This window comes from Pygoscelis adeliae, unplaced genomic scaffold (assembly GCF_000699105.1).
Source record: "Pygoscelis adeliae isolate BGI_AS28 unplaced genomic scaffold, ASM69910v1 Scaffold121, whole genome shotgun sequence".
NCBI classification, from domain to species: domain Eukaryota; kingdom Metazoa; phylum Chordata; class Aves; order Sphenisciformes; family Spheniscidae; genus Pygoscelis; species Pygoscelis adeliae.
The window spans coordinates 586,886-611,975 of record NW_008824359.1 but is presented as its reverse complement, the minus strand read 5'-3'; the positions used below and the strand labels follow the sequence as shown (position 1 = coordinate 611,975).

Here is a 25,090-nt window from a genome sequence, read left to right as displayed (position 1 = left end):
AAATACAACCAATTGGGACTGTATACTGAATAACATGGGAGCTGGCAGCTGGGGAGCATCCTTCAATGTTTTTCCAAACAAGATCATTCTTTCGAAAGGCACGTGTTGAGAGTCCTGAAGACTAAGCCCTCCCTGTCCTAGACAGAAGGCACTGAGGATGGCAGAAGTCCTTCATACCACTGTGCCAGTACATTTCAATCCTGATCTGGCTGTACTTTTACACGAGAGAGTGGGAAGACCTGGTAGTTCAGTTTTCCTTAGCTCCCAGGCCGAGTCTACCAATGGCCACCAAACAATTCTAGAATTTGAACTAAAACAACTCATTGATGTCATGAAGACCGCTTGATAGCCTGTTGATGGTAACAGTCAAGACAGGATCAGGGCTGTAGGAGTAAAAGGTCCCGTAGGCCATTAAACTACCCAATGTCCCTCCATCTTGCCCAAAACTTTCCCATCATGGTTTTTTTTCTGCAATGGAGTAACTGGGGAAAATATATTTTATTTAGCTCACACTGTTCTGAGAGTCTAAACATTGATCAGTGTAATGACTCAAGTTTTCATACAGTTTTTCTAGTACTATAAATTTTCAGAACCTAAGTTGCTTGTTTACAATATACATAGTATACTCCATGCCATTAGCCAAGCAAATACATGCTTTCATATCTTCTCCCTGAAGTTACCTGGAGCTATTTAGAGTACTTTGGAATCTTTCCCAACAGCTGCTAGCAGGGTCATTCTGACACTTTACCAAACCCAAGGAATACCATATTTTCAAAACTGTAACTCGATGATCCTGGAAACTTGATAATGAAAAAAGGATAAACACATCATATTTGTGTTTTCAGGTTGAACTGGAGGTACCACAGCTGTGCCACTTCATCCTGAGGACAATGCATTGCTCCCTGAGGGAGACATTTGGTGTTGACACTGAGGGAAGGGCCATGCTGAAAAAGTCGAAGAACTCTGAGGACTTTGCAGATGCCATGTCCAAGTAAGCAATATCAATTATCATCAATACTTGTAGCCTTAACATGGAACAGGCTGCAATGTTACAGTCCACCCTGACTGTTTTTCCAGGCATAGAACACATTTCATGATAATCATGGTAGATTTATAAGCTGGTTCACAGCAAAAATCTCCCTGATATAATTTAGGGTTAACTTGGCACAGCTCTCAACCGCTAGTAGGGAAGGTTTTTTTTCCATCCAGAATTTTCACCTGGAATGTTTTTGTCATTTATATCATTTACATCAGGAAACTGTTGGGTAGTCCCCTAAAAGATTACTGAAAGTGGAATATTCCTTCTTGTAAGCAAATTCTCAAATGGCTGAATGCAGCCATTTTAAGATAATTTTCCTTTGCTGACATGGTACAAAGACTGTGCAATAGAAAGGCATTTGAGACTGAAGTCCAGATTTCCAGATCATGACCTTTAATGACCTAGGCAGCTTATCTTTTCCTTACTTATCTGCTTTCGTAACTTATTGCTGCTACTCCCTCCACCCAACTAGTCTCTAGTGTTTGTCAGCGCATGTTTTACTTGTGTACCTTCATGCTTGTTTCAATGCCTCAGTATCCACTCCATCTTGTTTCACAAGCCATAGATCTCAAAACAACTTGAGACAGTGTTAAAATATGTTTTTCAGAAAACAATCAAGGTTTTATTTAAAGACTGCAACTAGTAGAGAATCCTTCCCATCGTTTTGTAGCCTATTACAGTAGTTAATAATTGCCTCATTCTAAAAATTCACTTATCTTGTCTCTGAATTTGTGCAATTCCAACTTCCGGCCATTGCTCTTGATATTTGCTTGTCCTTAGATGACGTAGTCTGGTGATATCAGAATGTGCTTCGTTAGAATTTTGCTGCTTTAATAGCAATACTCTCTAATAGTAACAACAGTGAATAGTATATAATAATAGACCAAGACAAAAATGATGCTTTAGCTGTAGCCCAGCAGTTTATTGATAACATGTTCTTCACTGGATGGCTTTAACATGATTTCATACTAATGTTGTGGTTTTTTGGGGCAGGCATGAGCTAAAATTCAGCATTCAGGATGGAACAAAAGTCAAGCTGTATCCAGAGAAGGATGAACCTCTGAATGTACTGAATCTCAAGAGAGGGATCATCTCAGCTCTACTTGTGCCAACAGAAACAGTAGAAAACGTAAAAACAATTTCAATGGTAGGTGTTTTGAAAGCATTCACTTTATTTCCTTAACAAATGGAAGAAACCTCACCTAGTAGAGTTACTCCTGAACATCATTTTCAAAAGACCTGGAAATTCAGATGAGAAAGGGTGCCTTTCAGCTAGATCAGAATATGTCTGACAGCATGAACAGAGACACTGATTTCTTTCTTCTTTTCAGGATACTGTATATGGAAAGTGTGACAGTGAAGTTGAATTCAAATCTAGAAAAGGAAATGTTGCAGAAGATATTTCAATTAACAGGGACCTGAAAGCCTGTGACAACTTCCGTCCCATCAGAGATGATGTCAGCCCTATTGCCATTGTAAAGGGACTAGTAAGTATACCATTAAAAATTCTATGATATAACATTCTTCACTACATCACTTAAAATAATAAACAGTTACTACAACAACTAAATTTTGTATTTATCTTATAAAAGCTTAAATAGGTTTTCTGCACCCTTGCATTAGATCAGACTGTGGTTTTGTTGGCAGTCAATAGAGAAAAACAGATGCTTTAATTACCTTCTTTCATGTTCTTCTCATTATTTTTTAAAGGAGAGCTTTTCATGGATGGCGTTAGTACTATTGATTACATGTTAACCTGTCAGATCATATCCAGATTTTTATTTTTGTGGGTCAAAATTTTCAACATTCCAATTTCTTGTAAAGCACATAGTCCACCAAAACCCTGATGTGTATATGATGTGCAGGAGGAGAGGGCTCTGAGTGCCCAGAGTAAATGGTCTGATATGCTGTTCAGGCTACCTGTTAATCCACAATGATCAAATGCAATTACTTGCATGAATATTGGCAGATTTCTTCCTGTATCATGGCATCTGTGCTTTTGTGTGTTTTCCCTCAAAAAAAAAAAAAGGATTTCATATCATGCTAAAAACACATTTTATAATTTCTGCCACTTCTACAGCTTGTTGTAGAAATCTTTAAAATTTGTGCAATAAGAGTGAAATTACAAAGAGCATCAGCTCTTACGAGGGGCCTGAACTACTCTAAAAATTACAGACTGGTTTCTATGAAGGAGTCCTTTGTTGTGGGCAGCAGGGGATCAATCATGAAGTAACTACTAAGCCAAACACCTCAGTAAGGCCTGAGGGAAAATTTCAGTGGGATTTTTGCCTGTGAAGAGACTTAAATTGGTACCGGCACAATTTTGTCTTTGTGTGAGAATGATTCCAGTTATGCACCTTTGTTTCCAATATGCTGTAACTGTTAATATTACAGTAAAACTGTGGCAGCCTTTAAAATTGTATGTGTTTCCTATACTATTCAGTAAAATGACTGCCAAACTATTTATTTTACAGAACATCCCATTATCTACCCTTCTAAGGAGCACTCAATTCTGTCATTACAATATTGATGCAAAGAAAAGGCATATAAGAGATGCTGTCTGCAGTGAAAAACACCTGTTTCTGCCTTCCTCATACAAGTAGGTTGCTCACTATTTATCATTACCCTTTATTTATAAATATACATTTTAAATAGTGATGTATCACATTCTGCCCTGACTTCATCCCCAAATATGCATTTTGTTCTCAAGAAGGCATGGCAAGACCCCTCAAAGGTACTTAGACTCAACTAAAGCACTGAATTTTTCTTTGTTTGCTAGAAATCGCTATGGTGTGATGACGGAGGTCAACCAGACACTGAAGCTTGAAGATACCCCAAAGATCAATAACAGAAATTTTGATGGAGGTATAGCTACAATTCTCAGTAATACAAATACAGGGACAAAATACAAATACAGATTACATACAGGGACTTTTTTTTTTAAACAGTGTATTAATTAAAGATGCAGTTGAGGAGACCAAAACAATTCATAATTTTTAATAAAATTTGATCAATTTAGTCAGGAAAAAGGTTGGGATATAAAATGGGAAAACCTGAAAAGTTTAAAAACACTGTAATTTTAAATAATCTTTGTCTTTTCATTTTAATTTTGAAATTATTCTATATAATTAAAAATTTATACTTTGCTTGGAAAGTAAGTTTAATCTTATTGGAAATTAGTTTAATGAACCCTTTCTAGCTAACCATAATTTCTTATGCAACTTTTAGCTTCAGCTGCCAAATGTAAACAGTCCATGATTACTATATATTTGGTTCTGAAACACACTTTTTTGACATGCTGTTGTTATTCCTAGTTACAACATATTTCTCCTAAGATATATTTATTAAAAGTTGCAAAAGCAAACTATGCTAATATAAAAGGTGTTAAGGCATCATCTTCATGAAAGTTTAAAAGAATTTATGCAAATAGGTATTATTGAACTTTTGGGAGAATTACATTTAAATTCCACTCCATTATTTTTAGAAACTGTTTAGCTGTTAAACTTCAACAGTTATCATATAAAATAATCTACAGAGTTTATATTTATACTGAATGTATGACAGAAGATAAAAATTAACCTCACTGCTTGATAAAGACATAAAGAACGTTATTTTTTTAATTGCTAGATGAACTGGAAGAGAAGGGACTTGCACTGGAAAGTACAGATGCCAAATTTCCCAGGCAGGGGGATGCTGTTCTGAAAACCCTTCAGGAACTGCAGAAACTTACAGCCTCCCAGCAGAACCAGCAGAGAGCAAGACTCTTTTACAAATTTGTTTCTGGACTTAGAAGTTTACATAACACCACTCTTGGCTCCCTTGTACCAAAGATGATGGAAACTTCAAGGTAAGTTACAACAGTTCATTGTGCAAGTACACCACATGTCAATGTCATAGCAAATCCATTCTAAAGTTGATGATTTGCTGCAAGTGGTTCTAAATTAGAGGTTAATTAGATGTAAAGAGTGTCTTTCAAAAAGATAAGTATCATCAGAATTATCTAGAGAGAGTAAAACCTGTGGATTTCACATTTTTCCATCAGAAATGCTCTGCTGTTAATTGGAACTTGAATATTAAATATATGAGAACAGTATAAGAATTCAAATAAACCTGAAAGTTCTAGCCTTCTATGAAGAACTAATATTGTTTTGATCATTCCCCCATCAAATCTTCCAAACTTATTGGAGAAGCTGAACTATAAATTAGAGTATAACACAGCCCAGTATAGGTTTTTTCTCCCCACCACCATCCCAAGCGTGTATGCCAGATGCAATCCTGTGGATATGTTATTATAGCCAAATATCTTTCATGAAGTTTAGCTCAAGGACAATGACTGTAATTCCAAACTCCCAAGTCTGACTTATAGCAAAGAACATGGTTTTGAAAGTGAGATTTTTGGAGACATGGAAGGGCATAATTCTTTGGTCTGACCCTGCCCTCCACTCCCCACCCTTACTCTTCTATCCTAGCTGGACTTGAGTCAATTTACACATACTTTATGTCCTCAGTCTATAGAGGGACTAGAGCCCCAGTCTGGTTCAATGTATTATATTATAATACTTAAAGTTGTGGGAAAGTCTGTTGTGGAGAAAAAAAAGATATGTCTGTGTAATTATAGTATTGTTAATACTTTCTTGTTGTTCATAGCTAATCATGTTATTAGCATAACTTGTAAAACTAAGGAGCTAAAACTAAGGAGCTTTTTTTTGATATGCAATTGTGTGATTTGTTTCCAGTCACGCATAAGCATATGTCATTTATATTAAAACACCTCCATAAACCCGTCAAATGTTTATTTCAAACATCCAACATGCAGCGAAAACTGCAAACAAGGAATTAATTAATCAAAGTCATCTCTCTTCCTTTCAGTTCTATCACAGTTCAGGCCCTGACTCAGTGCGGGACTCCAGAGTGCTATGGTGCAGTCCTTCAAGTACTGAGAACTGGAAATGTGAATCCGCTTGTGGTAGACCTGGTCACATATACCCTGGGACTATTGCCTTCCCCAACTCCAAAAAGAATACGGGAAATTCTTAACATGGCCCAGTATCAGCCAAGTAGAGCTTCTTTTTACGGCTTGAGTCATTCTGTTACTAAGTAAGTAATGATAGCATGCAATTGTACAAAATAACCTCAAGAAAACGTTACAATGCTTAGAGTAAACCCTAAGAGTAGTCACTTTTTGAGGATTTTTTGTTATTCTCATGAATTTGCTCTTTGGGAATAAAAAAGAAATAGACATTTCCCATTTTCTCCTTTTGTTTCTAATGTATTTCTCTATTTCTTTAGGTTCTACAATGAGAAGATGATTGTGACAGAGGAAATAACAGATGTTGCAGACTTCATGGTATCACTGCTTGGCACTGATTGTTCTGGGGAAGATGAACTCACATACCTCACACTTCGGGTATTTTTATTCCCTTTTTTCTTTATGCAGGCTATTATTTTAAATTGTAGCACATATATTACTCTGCTTTTGGTGGAGAAAAAAAGTTTGTCATCTTTCTGTGTTTTCATCACTGACAGGCTATTGGAAACATGGGTGCAGTAATGGAGAAAGCTAAACCCAGCCTGAAATCTTTTCTTAAGACATGTATCAGAAATGAAGCTGCATCACTTTCAGTTCAGAAAGCAGCCATCCAGGCATTCAGGAAAATGACTATCACTGAAGAGGTAAATTGGGTCACAAGAACCAGCATAAACTGTCTTCAGTTCACCTTGACTGTTCACAGAAGTTATTGAATATGCAAAAACATTCCCATTATTTCATAGTTTTTCTATCTCCCTTTTAGCTGTCTCCACCTTTTTTAGAACTCCTTTAATTGGTTTAGTTTCCATACACATATCTGAGAAGTTCTGCAGACTTCCGACTTAGTGGGTGTTGCTTCTTTGAGATGCAGTTGCTTTGAATAGATAGTCTCAGTTTAAATGGGAAGTTTGGATCTGTTCCTTTTAGAGTGTCTTAGATAGAGTTCTACTTATTTTAAAGTGGTTTTAACTAACGAATTACTCCAGGTTTAAATGGATTTAACTAAGAAAAAATCAGGTCCCTATTTTATACTGGCATTTTATTGTCATTGTTATTAATAGTACTGGTTAGATTTATGTTTACATTACAGTGACATTAAAGCATCTCCTACAGAATGGGTGTCATTATACAGAACACTTCAGCTTAGTGTAGTGAAATAGTTTCATTATCAACAAGTTTCTACTCTAAGAGATATGCTCTTGTTTCCAGACAAGGCTTAACAAGTCTTGGAGCCTGGAAATACCTGCAGCTCACATCCTCAGATTCAATTTAATTTAAAGCATTTAATTTTTTAATTTATTATTTATTTTCAAACTATGTTTTTAATTTTCCTGCAGCAGAAGATTTTGATCACCTTCTTTTCCTAAATTGAATGATCTTTTTTCCAAAATTTGAGAATTTATCTGCAGAGCAGAACACTTCTGATTCCCAACAATCAAACCTCAGTATTCTAAACAAAAAAGTTACCTGCCAGATATAGGACAAGAAGATCAGTTTTAATAAAACCATAATTTCTATGACATTTTCTATCAAAAGAAACTTTATCAAAATAGTTTCAGTGAAACATTTTTGGTCAGTTATAGAAATAAAGTATATAGTTATGCGTTCCAGAAGAAATTACATCCTGGAAATGATTTCACCCTATATATTCCCAAAAGAGTTCAGCGATATCATCTAGTAGCCAGCTCATCAGTGCAAACCTTTCTCTATTTGTATAGGACCGTTCAGCACTTCTGAAAGCATTCCAAGAAGGGGATGCACCTACAGACAAACGTCTAGCAGCTTATCTCATACTGATGAAAAATCCTTCCCCAAGTGATCTCGCAAAGATTTTGAGAGTCCTCACAAAGGAGAAGAACGAGCAAGTGAAGAGCTTTATTGCCTCACACATTGCCAACATCCTAGACTCTGAAGAAGTAGGCATTGAAGAGTAAGTAAAATATAGTTATATACTGGTCTCCCAGGAAGAACAAAGTTCTGACCATAATTGCAGTGGTAGTTATTTAGCAGATCTTTTTTTGCTTGGTTTTTTGTTTGCTTGTTTGTTTTCTTTGTTTGAACAAGCACATCAGCTGAGTAAATCTATGGCTTTGTCAGAGCAGTGCCGGCTTACAGTCTTTACCTTAAGTCTTATTTTACTGTTAATATGTGCAGAGAGCTAGCCATTTACAATCACCTCAGTTGTATGAATGTCTACAAGTGACACAAGAAATCCCTCAACTAAGACTAAATGGGTTTTTGGAATTTATACTGATCATATTTGCATTGCTATCCTCTTTCCTAGTCTAAAAAGCCGAGTTGAAGAAGCTCTGAAAGGAAACCAGGTTCCAACAGCCAAAGATTTCAGAAAATTCTCACAAAATTATCAGATTTCCAAAAGAGTTTCTGTACCTGGAGTTGATCCCGTCTCTGCCAAAGTAGAGGGAAATGTGGTATTTGATCCAAATGACTATGTTCCTAAAGAGACTATGCTAAAAACCACCCTGAATGTGTATGGATTTGGCCCAAGCGATATCTTTGAGGTACAACAATTATCAAAAACTTTTGCTAGTATTCAGCTGTTTTCTTTCTCATTTCTGTTTTCTTTGAATTATTCTGAATAATGTATTGTTTTTACAAGCTTTGGGAGAAATCTAAAGATCACTATGCTTACAAGGGGACTTTCATTTGATCTCAATGGGCTTTAGAGCAAGCCATCCATTACGTGATGTCACTTGCCACTGACTGGATGGACGACCCTGTTGGAGTTATTAACGGCCTCAGCTAGGGTAAAATGAACCCATCTGTAACAAACTGACTTCATTACTGGCACACTGAATTACTCATAGTAGATTTTAAGTGAGATACAGCCTATGTGTAGGTTTTTTGTTGGACCTCACCACAGAGATAAAATTAATTGTAAGACCTAGTATTCCATATCTGCCCTTAAGAATCATAGACCTGTAGGATCCACTTTAAATGCATTGTTTGTTCCCCAAAAGTCTGTTTGTTGTAAAGCTCCAAAGAAGTGGGGAAACTGACTCAGTTATTGCATTGTCCTGTTCATTTCAGCTTGGCCTGGATGGAAAGGGGTTTGAACCAACACTGGAAGCTTTGTTTGGAGAGAAGGGATTTTTCCCAGACACTGCAAGCAAGGCCTTGTACTGGGTTGATGGCAGAGTGCCAGAGCAGGTTTCCAAGGCGCTTTTTGACTATTTTGGTTACTCCCAGGATGGCAAGCAGGATCAGGTACAGCTTGAAAACATTCTCTGCGCAGCACGGCTATTCCTATCTTTACACAATAATTGTAGCACTTCCCTCTTTATTGTGTATGAACCTTCTCTTCTGGTAAGCTAAAATAGAAATCCTTAATGCTATTTAACAATGTTTTTTTCTTAATTGTATGTGGGATTTGTCTGGAGACAAATCTGTAAGTGCATGTGCAGATTAGCTGACATTCACTAAGCAACTGTTCTAGATATGTGATCTTACAGATTTCTCATAAATCTGTTCTACTACTTTCTGACTGAATTTTCAGGATGTCATGAAAGGAATAATGCTTAACCTTGAAAAATTGATAAAAGATTTGGGCAACAAGGAAGCTCCTGAAGGAAGAGCATATCTGAGAATCCTGGGAGAAGAACTTGGGTACATGAAACTCAATGATTTCAAATTGCTGGGAAGCATGATTTTAAAGACTGTTAAAACTCTTCAGACTATTCCCGAAATGGTATGTTTCTGATGCACCAGTGTGTATTATTAATTTGGGTTTTTTCTACAAGATTTTTTAAAGATTTATCTATTATGTAAAGAATGGCTATTTGGTACCAGCATGAAAATAAAATTATTTAAAATTAAATATCCAGGTTTAGTCTGAATGACTCTGAGAAACCCATGAAGACTCCTCAGTAACCAAGTGGAGTCCTCCTGGAAGATGGGTGAGAGGAAGGAAAAAGGGAAGGTTCAGATCTTATTGTATGATTGAGATATCTACTGGAACAATGCCCAAAATCTTCGTGTTGGCCATTATGATATACTACTAAATTTCTAATTATGAAAATATATATTAATATCAAGCAATAATTTGTCATGTTGAAAAGAAGATGTAGTACAATTTAGGAATATTTGGCAAAACCCTTCTTTCATTGAAGTAAAAAAACGTTTTGCCATTGACTTTGGGGAAGCCAGAATGTTACATGTTATATAAACCAATTCACCTTTGTATGTGTATGTCAAGGTAGATGATCTGTATGTATCAAGGTAGGTGATAAAATCTAGTATTTGTTTAAAGCTGAGATTTTGATAAACAGTCTTTAGTACATTTTTTGAAGCAAGAAATCTGTAGAAATTAGAGTCTGTACTCTATATGAAATTAATTTTTGGATTATACAGTTACAATCATTCCATGATCAATTTTTAAAGTACGAAATGAACGTATTCCAAAGCGTAGATTTGTTAGTGTTCATTTCCTTGTTTGATTCACAGATTGCCCAAGCCATCTCAAAAGGCGTTGACAAGGATTTATTTGTCCACTACATGTTCATGGACAATGAGTTTGAGCTTCCAACTGGAGCAGGTTTGCAACTGAAGTTTGCCTTGTCTGGAATAGCGACACCTGGGGCCAAAATAGCTATGAAGATTCATCAAAAAAGTGTAAGTCTCAACAGTTGTCTATATTTTGTCTCCTCCTAATAATCCACAATCTCATTTAGGGATAAAACTGTAACACCAGAAGAATTTTAAAGACTACAAAATACTCTTGAAATAAAAAAAACTTACTTATTAGAGGTCTCCAGTTAATTTGTGGATGACATTTACATTAAAGTAAGAACTAATACATATAATAAATTAAGTATGACACATAATAAAATTTATGAATTAAAAGTAACTTAAGCACCCTTTCAAAAATAATCTTCTTAATCTCTGTTTATTTCTCTCTCCCTGCTCTCAAATGAGAATAGTACAAAAGCTACAGCATGTGAATTTGTTGTTCAAAGTAAACAGTTAATAAAACATTTTGATGTGGCCAATTCAAAGTGATAATTTTGATTTTCAGTTAAAAGAAATATTGAAAATTGAATTAAATGAAACATTTTTTGATCTGAAAGGAAGCATTTTAAAATGTTAACAATTAAAGAGCGTGTGACACAAAATTAACTATCCAGTTAAAATAAAAAAAATTAAATATTTCCATTCTTTTTTACAGTTTTAATAACTATTTTGCTCTAATTTAGTCAATATTTTATATAAATTTCTCAATAGTTTCAGTTCACCTAAGCTTTTAATTTTCCACCATATACACTATTTAAGGAAAAATAAAAAAATAAGTCCTTAACTTTAGTCCTGATTGCCTTTTAGTTACCTTTGGAATCTTTTCCAGTTTTTTGCATTCTGTCCCTTCTTTCTGTAATGGCCAACCAAAAGCTTGAAAATAAGCTGTTTTCTGTTTAGGGAAATTCAAATCTTGGATCCACTTCTTTTTTGTCAAATAGTTTGCTCTTTTTTTTTTTTAATTGTTTTTTTTTTTTTTACAATGGAAAACTGGCTCTTGTCTTCAGATTTAAAAATATATGCAAGTAGTTCCATGTACAAAATCGTTCTGAAGCATGAGTATTTTTACATTAAAGTAGGTAAGGTTCCTTGGTGTTATCATCTTGCTGTATTTGTTACATTACAGTGACCGCTTATGTGGTTCCTCTGCTTATGTGACTTAGGAATCAAGTTTTTTGAATGACAAAATCAATTATATAAAACCTACCTCTAGACTATCAAGAATATTACATTTGTTTTATAAACCCAGTAAGAAGTGTATTGGGCAAATAAATACACCATTTTGTTTTTATTAAATAGATGCAAGCAGAACTCATTGCTAAACCTTCAGTAGCAATTGAGTTTGTAACACACCTGGGAATAAACATGCCTGAATTTGCTAGAAGTGGCGTGGAGCTGAATTCTAATATATTCCATGAGTCTGGAATTGAAGCACATGTTAGTATGAAAGCTGGACAGCTGAAATTCAGCCCAAAGACTCCAACAAAGCTCCTCAGTATAAAGTAATGAGAGCTGAATGAGAACTCTCAAGGCTATGTTCTTCCCTTCCCTTCTTCCTGGTTTTTATTGTGATGGAATTGAGAGGCTAGGGCAGGCATGGAGAAATTTTCAGTTCGGAAAAATCCCAGACATTGTAAAACCGGGATAACTTCTTTTGTAAGAAAGATAAGCAAATAGCCCAGATAAGGGGTGACTGGGAGTCATGGCTTACAGATTCTTTAATTTGTCACTATTTTCTGAAATTTTCGACAAGACTTTTACCATTTCTATTATTTTGTTTTCTTTCACATAAAATTATTATAATAGCAATGCCTATTTTTAGATTGAATTTAAATGAACTACTTACATTAATTTTAGAGAGGGTAAAAGGCTCAGTACACAGAATTATAATTATCAATAATAATACTTAAAATAATAAACCACTCTATCATTTAGCCACCAAATGTTATTTCATTAAGTCCCTACCTTAATAAGTGATTTCTATTCAGAAAATAACCTTGTTAATAGGACAATGTCTGAACAGGTGTCCTGGGAATAAATGGCTCACTTTTCTGTTCCAGCAATACACTACATTTGGTGTCTCCAGCCAAAACTGAAGAGATTCCACCTCTGATCGAGAACCGAGAAAGCTGGACTTCCTGCAAGCCTTTCATTGCTGGTCTAAATTTCTGCACCAAATTATTGTACTCTAATTCCAGTGCCACAGAGGCAGCTCCATATTATCCCTTGACTGGAGAATCCAGGTAAGTCATACCAGCTTCAACTATGTTTACTTTGTGTTAACTAACCTTCCCTCTTAGGGCTTAGTATCTACAGTACCATCTCACATAAAGCTTACCTTTAAAAATCTTTGAAAACAGACTAGCAGGAGCAGCACAGAAAGAGCACTGTTGAGAACAATATGATTTCTTCTGTTTGTGGTCATGGACAAAATAGTTATTTACAAGACATTTGTTTACTCCTTCTTTAGGTTTGAAGTTGAAATAGTGTCCACAGGCGAAGTGAAGGAATACTCTGCAAGTGCAAACTATGACCTGCAGAGAGAGGGAAATGACCTGATAGACACCTTAAAGTTTGCTGTCCAGGCAGAAGGTAAGAATCTGAAAAAGCAATATGGTTTAGCTCAGTTTTGAACTGTGCCATTTAATGGGAAAAAGATTTGTATAAATAAATCATAATGGAATTCTTTACAGTATAAAATAGAATACAATTTTCACACCTAAACAGACCAACACTTTAACTCGCATTTCATTTCATGTATGCAATCCCAGTGCAAGATTTTCATGATCAGAGGCTGATTTTGTATCCCAAAAATGTTTCCCCATGATTTAAATAGAAGTGTGATGTTGGTGAATGGAAGCAAGGAAGAGGAGAAGTTGATGGGTTCTATATAAGCAAGAGAAAAATACCATTTCTGATGAAAAATGGAAGTAAAGCATACAAATTGAGAAGAACTGCATAAACAGCAGATTTTTCAAAGGGAGAACCCGTGAGATGGCAAGTTTACGTAACACAAGTAGTGACGGGATTAGTGTTTAGAAGATTAGGAGAAAAAAGATGACCCAGTTTCTGATTCAGACTCATCAAAGGTTGCGTTAGATCTTCAGGGTCATATAATTTCCAGTTGATCCTTTTTTATTCTCCTTTTAAGAAAAGCCCAAACAGATTCCATAGTTGTGAATAACCAAAGTACATTATATTTTCCAGGCGTAAAGCAGCATGAGGCCACACTGACCTTCAGGTACAACAGAGACAGAAAGATTTTGACCAGTGATGTCCAGATTCCAGATGTTGATGTTGACTTTGGTACAAACTTCAGAATTGCTGATGAATCCATTCCTGGGAAGAAAGCATATACCTTTGTCTTAGACTTTAACAACAAGAAGATTTCTGAAGTTACTCTTACTGGCCAGATAAGGTAACTCAGAAAACCACTTAGACTTTTACAGGTGCCTTTGAATAAGATAGATGAAGGTTTTATTGAAGGTAGAAAATTTTGGGAAATTTTATCCCATTTTGGAGAAATTGCTTCTATATGGAGACATATAAACTTGCCATTCTAACCCTCTTTAAAAACCCGTGAAGTATTTTATTTTTAATCCATCATGTATACATCAAATAAATACATCTAATACACCAACTGATCTTTCCCACTATGTGTATATATATAATTTGTATTACAAGTTCCTTGAGCTAGTTCTTCCGTGTTTGCACACACAGGACTACAAGAATGACATTGTACTAGTGTTATTGCAGGTGTGATAATCCAAGGATATAAACAAGGCAAGGTTTGTTCAGAGAGGTATTATCTTTTACTGGATATGTTTGGCTCTAAAAAAAGTTATTACATCTCCCCATGAAGAAATCTAATGGCACTCAATAAGCAACAAAACCAAAAACAACTGAGAGCTTCCTGTAAAAATTCCCACGCTTCACGATGAGAATATTTCCGGGAACATCTACAGGGGAGCTAACAAAAATGTTCAGCCTGCCAGGGTTTCTAAAATTGTCTGCCTCACAAGCCCATAGTGAAATGAGCTGATCACATTCTTTAATAAACCTCAATCTTCCATGGAATTCTGTGATCTTGATGGTGCCCCGGGGAGTCTTTGTCTTTGCTGTTCATGCAGAATTGCCTCTGATATCAGTGGGAGCTTTGGACAGATGTCAGGGACCTCAATTCCCTTTCATTCGCACTAACATAATATTAGAAGTTTGCTCAAGTCAACAAAGTTACAGAGATATAAAATAGATGTGAATAAAGGACAATGAAGCCCCGTGGCATAATATATTTTGTCAAGTGTTTTGTTTCTATGTGATTCATGGCCACAGTCTGTATCCTTAGTAGAGAATTCAGCTTGAGTAAGGAGTTCAGAATTTGGTTCAGGTACAACTTTACCAAGACAGGTACATATTTCCATTCATTTCAGTATTATGAAATTAATATGGAATTATTATTTTGTGTATCTGCACAGTAGCATTATAATAATTTACCAAAGATTTCCCAGAGTAACTAGCAGAAGCTGAAAACATTCATTGAATTGGAACAGAGTTTACAAGTTTGATTCAATCTATTTTTTTATAACACCTGTTGTGCCTTTACTATAGATTTAAATGCTGAAATTGCTCCTGAAACATGAATGAAAAAGTAGAGTAAAATGTTTTATATTCACATTGACTTTTTGCTTTCACAGGTATGCTGGAATGGAAGAGGCAATGTTAAGAGGCACCATTTCTATTCCTCGCCTGCAAACTGAACTTAGAACTGAAGCATTGGTTAATTACTCACCAACCAAAGGATATCTTCAGATGAGCTCAGCTGCAACAACTCATGGAAATTCAATTTCAGAAAGAGTTCTTCTCAGATATGGTAGGGGCAAAAACATGATCCATGTGTACAACCTATAAATGTAAACATCTTGTTACATTAGTTTATAATATATCCCTAAATAGAATAAGAATATTACTAATTTTACCCTTTTCTTTTAAATTCATGATTTTCAGATTCTGAGAAAATTGAACTAGAGTGGAATTCAGGTGCCAGTGCTGCTGTGAAAAAAATGTCTTCTGGCTTCCCAGTTGACTTTTCAGACTACCCAAAAACTTTAGAGAAGCATGCCAATGAACTGCTGGATCAGAAAGTGGCTCATACAGATATGACACTGCGACATATTGTGTCACAGTTTATTGTGGTATGTTTCAACCTACAGTAGATACTACAGCTTGACCATACAGCCCCGGTGAATTCTTGCCTCCCCCATGGAAGCCAAAATGGGAACTACTTGTAAAAGCACTCATCAGATTGGATAAGTTATATATTTCCAACTTTGATGGAACCAATCACTTTATCAGATGCCTAGGGCTCAGTATATGGATAGTTACAATGGCTTTCAGATAACTTACTGGGAAATCCTAAAACTTGTTATTTACTTTGAAAAACTTGTGTCCTTATTGCAGGCAACCAACACCTGGCTGCAAAAGGCATCAAAAGATGTTCCCTATGCCCAGACTCTGCAAGACAAACTGAGTGGACTGCAGGAACTGAACATTCAGAAAATTAATCTGCCTGTTATCACCATTCCTGAAGAACTTTTCCTGAAAAGGTAGGGAGAGAAATTAGGATAGTCACACAGGAAACTGAAAATAGATATTTGTTCATATTTTTGTGTTATTTTATTTTACTTTGTTTTATAAAACAGCGTGGAATAGCTGTAAACATTAGCATAAAATTGGAATCATAACAAAGAATTTTAAGACCAGAGATGAAATTATATGGAGGAAATGATGCATATCTTTAATACAGATTTGATTTTACTGCAGTCACTACTGCAGTATATGAACATGTCCTGAAGTACTGTGTTATACAGTAATGAGAACTGAACAAAAATACAGTGTTCAATGATCTTTACTCTAAGCCACAGAACTAATGAAGCCAGGTTTCCCATAGATTTTGTCCTTCATCCCTACGGACCCTTTGTTTTTGGCCATAACCCTAATATCTCTACTTTTTCCTGTGCAGTCCTATTGGACGATTCTTTCCATTCCCCTACACATACTGGGTGACCTCCACCAATATAGTACTCTGACCTCTTCCCATGTCTGACTCCATCTGTCACTTGCTCAGAGGCAACACATGCCATGGTTGTACACATATGGACTGGATGCTTGCACTAGTTTGGGCCCATCTCTTCCACCTAATAGGGAGTTTCACAGAACTTGCATGAATGTAATTACCCTTGGGGCTTTTATCCTTCTGTCAAACTTGATAGAAATCATCCAATATGTTACAAATTTCTAAAAAGTAGGGTTTGACAAACAAAAAGAGAGACTGGAAGGCAGATGAATAGTACATTTCTTCTGTTTCTACGACATTAGACTGTAAGTCAGCCAGAGTGGATCTAGACTTTAAAATGCTCATGCACCTGCCAGGATTTGCTCTCATTACAGTTCCTAGTACATATTGCTCTCGCCATTTTGTGTTCATACCACATTGCTGCTCTGCCTATGCATAAGAATTCAAGGAACAATGTTGCTTGGTAGTTCCTTCAGAATACACCCACAGCTACCACTATGATAAATAGAAACATGTCTGTATAGTTTTCCCATGAGCTAAGGAAACATTGGTGGCTGAAATGAATGTAAAGGACAACAGAAGCTAGTGTAAGATTGGGTTACAAAACCAAATGGAGAACAGTCTTGTGTTTTATCTCTCTTAGCGCTGTTTTTCCATGTACTATCTTTCATTGTGGTAATATGAAACTGTATGTTAGTGACACTCATCTCTATTGCTTCCATTGTGTTCCTAAGCTAAGTATAAGCAAGGAAAAAACTGTTTTTTCTCCTATGTTCTTATCAGCAGTGCACATTATAATAATAATAATAGGAATTTCTACTGCTCTGTGATGTTGCTTTTTTAACCATTTGATGTAAAGGAACAAATTTCAAAAATGTTTCTTTAATTTTCATCTTAGGATGTAGCTCTAAGTGCAAAAAAGAAGATTATGTGATATAAAAGACCAGTTAGACAAACAAGAAAAGCATCTTTGCCAGCTTATTGTTCATGCACAAATTAAGGCTGAGTTTCCCTGCTGTTTTGCCTTTTCGTAATGACACTTCTTCCCCTCAAGGTTTTCAGCTGACGATCCATTTTTTCCAGTCCTAACTCCTGGTCAAGTGGTTAGATTTTTATTTATTTTTATTCAGAATAAAATAAATGCTGAATATTTGGATGAAACTTTTGAAACGCTTATCATCAGAAAGATAAATTCTTTATAATTTAGGTTCTTACAACTTCTAATGCTAATAAGACTTTTCATGCATTTCTATAAGAATACATGACTTTTTTTAAGAAGAATATAGTCACCTTTTTCTGATACTCAGCATGCCACATTGCACAAGTGCAGCAGTGTTTTTGGAGGATTTTTTTTCCTATATGTCAGCTATTTTCATTCAAATGCCTTCATTTTGAGGATCATTTTCATGCCAATACATCTTTTCATTAATGTTCATAAAGCAGATTTGGATTCTCAGAGTAGAAAATCAAATGCAAGATTCATAACAGTTGTGTATTTAGCCCCTTGAATGACACTCTCCACCTGTGAGCTAAAGTTAGTTAAGCTCTGAACAAAGAATCAGGAATCTTTGAATTCTAATGCAAGGTCTTACAGAAAGAATGTGTTTCTGGACTACTTGACCTATGAGTCTCCCTAATTATGAAATAAGGGGAAAAAACATTGACAGAATTCACTGATATTGAAAGTGCTTTCAGTAAATTCTGATAGATGAGTGCTTAAAAAATGCTGATAATAATAGATGATCATTACATTTCTCTCTAAACCTAAAGTCAAGACATTGATATACGCATGTAAGTAATCTCAGTATCATGGGAATAGTATGAATCGTGGAAATTTCTGTATATGCTTCATGGACTTACAGTTTCTAATAGAGTCACTTTTATTTTCTAGTGAAGGCCGGATCAGATACAGCTTAAATAAAAACAGTTTTCTAATTAATATCCCGTTGCCATTTGGTGGAAGATCATCCCATGACATAAGGGTGCCACAAACTGTTAAAACACCTCCTCTGGTAATGGAGTCAATGGGAATAAGTGTGCCATCTCAGGAATACAGAATCCCGACATTTACAGTTCCAGAATTCTATCCTCTTCGTGTGCCTTTACTAGGCACTTTGGAGGTCTCTGCTAATGTGTACAGCAACTATTACAACTGGACAGCAGCATACACTTTGGCTAATAGCACCACAGAGAAAGCATCCAGCATAAGAACTACTTATGCCACGAACGCTGATTCAGTTTTTGAGCTGCTTTCCTACAGTGTGAAAGGTAAGAATGTGTGCTAGTACTGCAATGTTGCCAAAACTTTTTAAATGGCTTTATTTTCCATGTATCAGGTACAGCACATTCATTTTCCTGTTGCTTATTTAAAGAAAGGTGCTGTATAATCTCAAATCACTTTCTCTTTGTTTTTAAAGATGTTATGTGAGTCTGCCTATTCAGGCACTAAAGGTGAAGTCAGTTTAATTCAATAAAGACTTTTAAGGTCCATATTTTCCTAGATATTCCCTACTGAAGAAAAAGTCCTTCAAAAGTGAAGGCATGATTCTACTAACACTTGTGTATCCGACAAGTCAAGTATTTTCAAAATCAGGTGTGCAGGTGTATGTGTAGGTAGGCCCACAGTTTATTTCTCACTCTATTTTTATATATATATAGATATATAATTTTTTTATCCTTTATATATGTCCATATACTGCCATAACTACATAGCAGTTATCCCAGACTCAGACTGGATAGGTCTTAAGACTGGTATTTTTAAGTTAGTTCCGCTAAAAATTGCAGTTTGAGTTCTCAAATTGCAAAAGGATAAGCTAACTTCAGTCTTTTCTAAACTCCCCACCATAAAAGAAGCCTGATAAAGAAAATATTAAAAACCAGAAATGTTAGATATGGGTTATTCTTGAGAGTCCATCTTCTTAATTTAAGTTTAAATAATGACATAACTGTGTGTCATTTCACAGAATTATATTTAGTAGAGCAGTGTAGAGATTTAGTTTATTCCTGGTTCAAAACTTTAGCCCCAAATATCAAAATAATAACAATTTTTACAGACATATTCAGGATTTACCAAAACATTTTGGCCTTTAAAGCAAAATGGTATAATAATAGTAACTGCAATTCAAGCAGTAACATAAAAGCTTAGTGGCATCAGACAAAGTCTTAAAGACAAAAAGATATAAATTACACCATAATCTTTTGTCTCCTTTTTCCTATTTCAGGTTCTGGAGAAGCATCATATAATAGGAATGGATTCACCTATGCATATGAAAATCACCTGAAGCACAGACTCTTAACATCAGTTTTTAAGTTGGCCAGGACAAAGAGTTATGAACCTAGTCCAGTTGCAAACTACACCATATCACTTATGGCATCCAGTACTCTGGGTCCTCAGCTTTCGTTTTCCGGTGATGTTGTTTCTGAAAAGACAAATAACGTGAATATCAATAACGTCAAGATGGAAGGGCAGCTGGAAGTGGCTTCTGTCTTTGCAAGAAGCATTTACACTCTGTCAAGCTCATACAATGAAAAGAGACGGGTTTTAGAAGGAAAATCAAATCTGAAGTTGGATTCTTCCTACCTTCAGGCTACCAGTCAGATATCTGGCAGATACAGTGATGATTTATTTTCCATTACTTCAGTTTCTGATGTACAAAGTGGACTGTTAAAGAACACAGCTTCACTGAAGTATGAAAACAGCCAGCTGAAAATTACATCTGAAACAAATGGGAGGTATCGACATATTGCAGGTGTCAATAAGCTTGAATTAATTTTGTCAAAGAAGATGGCAGCACTTCGATCTGAGTACCAAGCCACTTACAAGCAAACCCAGTATTATGCCTTGTTTGCAGGTTCTCTCAATTCCCAGGATCTTGTTTTCAACACTGATATCTCTGTGACTGATCAAAGGAATAGAGCTGCACATAAGTCATCACTCAATGTAAATCAGTACGGTCTAGCCAGCAGCGCAACCACGAATGTGCAGTTTAGTCCATTGACAATGCAGAGTGAAATGAATGCCAAACTTGATACTGCTGGAGGCTCCATGTCACTATCCTCTTCTGGGCGCTATGGTAAAAACAATGCAAAATTCAATCTAGGTGGAAGAGTGAGCCTGACGGAAATAACACTGGGAAGTGAATATCAGAGTACAGTTCTGGGTATGGACAACAAACATGTTTTAAACTTCAGAGTTAATAGAGAAGGACTCAAGTTTTCAAATAATTTGCAAGGATCGTTCAAAGAGATTAAGTTGGAGTACACAAATGACTTGAATATTCCTGGCTTATCCTTAACATTTGCTTCAAAGTTAGACAACAGCTTCAGCTTTGACAAGTTCCACAAGCATGTTTTTGACCTACAACTGCAGCCTAGCTCACTTACAGCTAAACTGAGCAATAATATTAAATACACTAAAACAGAAGTTTCCAACAAAGCAGAACTGCTTCTCGAGCCTCTGAAGCTGAAGCTGAACCTGGGTGGCAATGTCAGAGGAGCCTATGGAGCAGATGAAATAAGGCATACCTACACCATTACATCTGCTGATCTAGCTGCAAACTTTAAAACAGATACAGTCGCAAATGTTCAAGGTGCAGCAGTGAGTCACAGAGTTAATCTGAATGTGGCAGGACTTGCTTCCTCAGTTACTATGAACACAAACTGTGATTCCAAATCTCTCCGTTTCAGCAATGCTGTGCGTTCCACTATGGCCCCATTTGCTATCACTGCTGACATACATACCAATGGTAACGGAAAGCTGATTGCTATGGGTGAACACACAGGAGACCTTTACAGCAAATTCCTGTTTAAAGCAGAGCCTCTTGCTTTCACTTTCTCCCATGATTACAGAGGATCTACCAGTCATAGCTTGAAGTCTAGAGGAAGATACACTACCCTGCTTGATAACAAAGTTCATATGCTTTTTACTCCATCAGAGCAGTCAAGTGCTTGGAAATTGAAAAGTCAGCTAAACGATAATGTATATTCACAAGACCTCAACGCTTACAATGATGCAGAAAAGACCGGTGTGGAACTTAGTGGAAAAGCTTTAGCAGATCTCTCTGTAATGGATACATCATTCATACTACCATTCACATCTGAAGAAGCTAATTTAATAGATGTATTGGGCCTCAGGGGCAGTGTGTCAGAGCCTCAAGAATTCAGCATCTCTGGCTTTGTGAAGTATGACAAAAATAAAGATATGCATGTTATTAACCTACCATTCTTGGAACACTTGCCAGTTTACTTTGAACAAATCAGAGGCACTATTCTATCCACGCTGCAGGCCATACAAAGTTACCTGAAGAACATTAATGTGGAAGAACATATGAGAAAATACAAGGCAACTTTGGATAAACTCCCACAGCACATTAATGATTACATGGACAAATTAGATATGAAAGGCAGAGTTAGCAGCATGAAAAATAATTTGGTTGCTTTCACAAAGGACTACAGAATAACATCTGATGATCTCCAAATTATGCTGGAAAAAGCCATGGACAATCTTCAAGAAATACTGTCTCAGCTGCAGGTCTATCTGATACAAATTGAGCAATACATCAAAGATCTTTATGAGCAGTATGACATTAAAGCACTTATTGCACAGCTTCTTGACCAAATAGTTGAAACAATGACAGCTCTAGATAACAAATATAAGATAAGAATGACTGTAGTTGACACTATTCAAAAATTGCAATTTTTTTTTCGACAGTATTATCCTAGCAAAATTGGAAGCAGCACTTTGGCTTGGATTAAAAATGTAGATGATGAGTACAGGATTACAGCTAGGATACAGGAAAACCTAGAACAACTCAAGATTCAGATTCAGAATATTGATGTCAGACGCATTGCAGAAAATTTGAAACAGCAGATTAAAATGTTTGATGCTAAAGAAGTTTTAGAAAAATTGAAGCATTCATTACCAATTGAAAAAATTAATGAAGTTCTTGAACAAATCAAAGACTTTATTCTAAACTGGATGGAGGAGTATGAAGTGTCTGAGAAGATCAGCGCTTTCCGAGGTCATATGCACAAACTGATTGTAAAATATGAAATTGATAAGCAGGTATATTTTTTAATGGACAGAATGATAGAACTGCTTAACCAGTACAGAATAAAAGAAACTGTCCAGAAACTGACCATCTACCTGAAAAATATTGATGTGAAGTCATGCTTTGATAAAATTGTTGCTTTTATTGATGATGCTGTCAAGAAAGTGCAAACCTTTGATTATGAAATGATGATAAAGGAAGTCAACAAGTTCCTTGACATGGTTATTAAAAAGCTCAAGTCTTTTGACTATAACCAGTTTGTTGATGACGCAAATAACAAAATCCGAGAAGTGACCCAGAAAATAAATGAGGAACTCAGAAATCTAGAACTTCCACAGAAAGCAGAAGCACTGAAACAGTATATGAGAGATTTTAGAGCTGTGATTTCAAAATACATGGAACAACTACAGGACACCAAGCTTGTTGCAATAATTAACTGGTTCAGGGAGCTCATAAATTCAACAACATTTGCTAATCTGAAAGCCAAGGTAAATGAACATCTGGAAGATCTGCAAGAGAGGATTTCTGAAATGGATATTGCCCAGGAATTCCAGTGGTATCTTCAGAAGATAAGCCAATTCTACAATTCTGTTGTCATATATATTTCTGACCAGTGGGACATAGCTTTTAAGAAAATCGTTGCTTTGGCTGAAGAGTATGATCTAAAAAATTGGGCTGAAAATTTAAATCAGTTTGTTGAAACAGGATTTAAAGTCCCTGAAATCAGAACTGTTATAGTCACTATACCTGCCTTTGAGGTTAGTCTCCAAAGTCTTCGGGAAGCAACATTTCGAACACCAGACTTCATTGTTCCACTGACTGATCTGCATATCCCCTCCTATGAGATAAATATTAAGAGACTAAAGGACATGAAAATCCCAGTGAAATTTACTACCCCAGAATTTACAGTTCTAAATACCTTTAAAGTTCCTTCCTATACAATTGACTTGAATGAGATTAAACTTCAGATTGTGAGAACAATAGACAAACTAATGTCTGGTGAATTTCAGTTGCCAGCAATTGATTTGTATTTTAAAGATCTGAAGATGAGAGATATGCCTTTTTCTGACATTTCTTTCCCAGAAATACAAATGCCTCAGTTTCAAATACCAGAATTATTGGTTCCAAAGCTAAATCTAAATGAGCTCCAGATTCCTAACATGAAGATACCAGAGTTCCAGCTTCCACGTATCCCACATACTGTGACTGTCCCTACATTTGGCAAATTGTCTGGTGCTTTCAGAGTCACCTCTCCATTCTTTACACTGTCTACACAAGCTCAGGTTCATAATACTACAACAGCTGCAAACAGTCCAGAATTTGTGACCTCCTTTTCAGCTCAAACAACATCCAAATTAGACTTCCTAGTTTTTAGTGTTATTGCTGATTCACGTCTCTTGGCCCCTGAGATGAAGCAGCTGAACCTTAAAAATTCCATGAAGGTCAACCACAGGTTCCTTAAAGTTGATCACACAAATGAAGTGGTATTTTTAGGGACTTCGGTAGAAGGTGAAGCTGAAACTAGAGCAAACTTATATACAACGAAAAATTCAATAGAACTACAGAATAATTTAATGGTCAAGCTGCAACGAAAAATTTGGATGCAGAGTGGAACGGCATATTCCCACAGACTGAATATTCCACAAGCTGATTTCTCCAGCCAGGCTGATCTAATCAATAATATGACAACAGAGGTAGAAGCAGGACACATATCGTTTACCTCCACTGGTAAAGGAAACTGGAAATGGGCTTCTCCTAATTTCTCCGATGAAGGCACTCATGATTCACATGCCACTTTCAGGGTTGAGGGCCCCATTATTACATTTTCTGCCAACAACCGAATAAATGATAAGTACCTGAAAGTCAACCAAGCTATGAGATATGAGTGTGGTTTCCTAAATTATGCAACACTTCAGATTCAGTCTGAAATTGAGTCACAGCGTGTGGGACGTAGCATTCTGAATGTAAAAGGCACAGGACAGCTTGGAGGAATGAAAGTAGAATTTACCGGCTCTCACAATGCTCGACTCAATGGACGAATTACTGGAACTGTAAATAATGAGGTTTCCTTCTTGACACAGCCTTTTGAAATTCGGCTATTGACAAACAATGATGGAAATGTGAAAATCAGCTTCCCAATGAAACTGACTGGCAAAATTGACTTCCTGAATAACTATGGTTTTGCACTCAGTTCCTCTGTTTAGCAGGTCGGCAAGCTACTGGCAGGTTCAATCAGTACAGATATTCCCATAATATGTCTGCTGGCAACAATGATGACAGAATTGAAGCTCATGTCGAAATGAATGGAGATGCCAACCTGGACTTCCTAAATACCCCTCTAAGCATTCCTCAGCTCCAGGTTCCCTACA

At 36.1% G+C, this 25,090-nt stretch overlaps 1 protein-coding gene across 1 annotated transcript in view; it reads left to right on the top strand.

The window, feature by feature from the left end:
• The window catches only part of APOB (apolipoprotein B), a 37,264-nt gene that overhangs the window by 4,672 nt on the left and 7,502 nt on the right, over nucleotides 1-25,090 (top strand). The window contains 24 exon segments of the mRNA XM_009319650.1: nucleotides 846-991; nucleotides 2,033-2,186; nucleotides 2,371-2,526; nucleotides 3,514-3,638; nucleotides 3,819-3,904; nucleotides 4,667-4,886; nucleotides 5,909-6,136; nucleotides 6,329-6,446; nucleotides 6,566-6,712; nucleotides 7,787-7,998; nucleotides 8,353-8,590; nucleotides 9,120-9,296; nucleotides 9,586-9,777; nucleotides 10,533-10,700; nucleotides 11,898-12,100; nucleotides 12,659-12,841; nucleotides 13,069-13,190; nucleotides 13,806-14,016; nucleotides 15,293-15,468; nucleotides 15,603-15,790; nucleotides 16,056-16,201; nucleotides 18,563-18,939; nucleotides 19,893-24,929; nucleotides 24,932-25,089. Coding sequence (XP_009317925.1) covers nucleotides 846-991; nucleotides 2,033-2,186; nucleotides 2,371-2,526; nucleotides 3,514-3,638; nucleotides 3,819-3,904; nucleotides 4,667-4,886; nucleotides 5,909-6,136; nucleotides 6,329-6,446; nucleotides 6,566-6,712; nucleotides 7,787-7,998; nucleotides 8,353-8,590; nucleotides 9,120-9,296; nucleotides 9,586-9,777; nucleotides 10,533-10,700; nucleotides 11,898-12,100; nucleotides 12,659-12,841; nucleotides 13,069-13,190; nucleotides 13,806-14,016; nucleotides 15,293-15,468; nucleotides 15,603-15,790; nucleotides 16,056-16,201; nucleotides 18,563-18,939; nucleotides 19,893-24,929; nucleotides 24,932-25,089 — 9,168 coding nt within the window.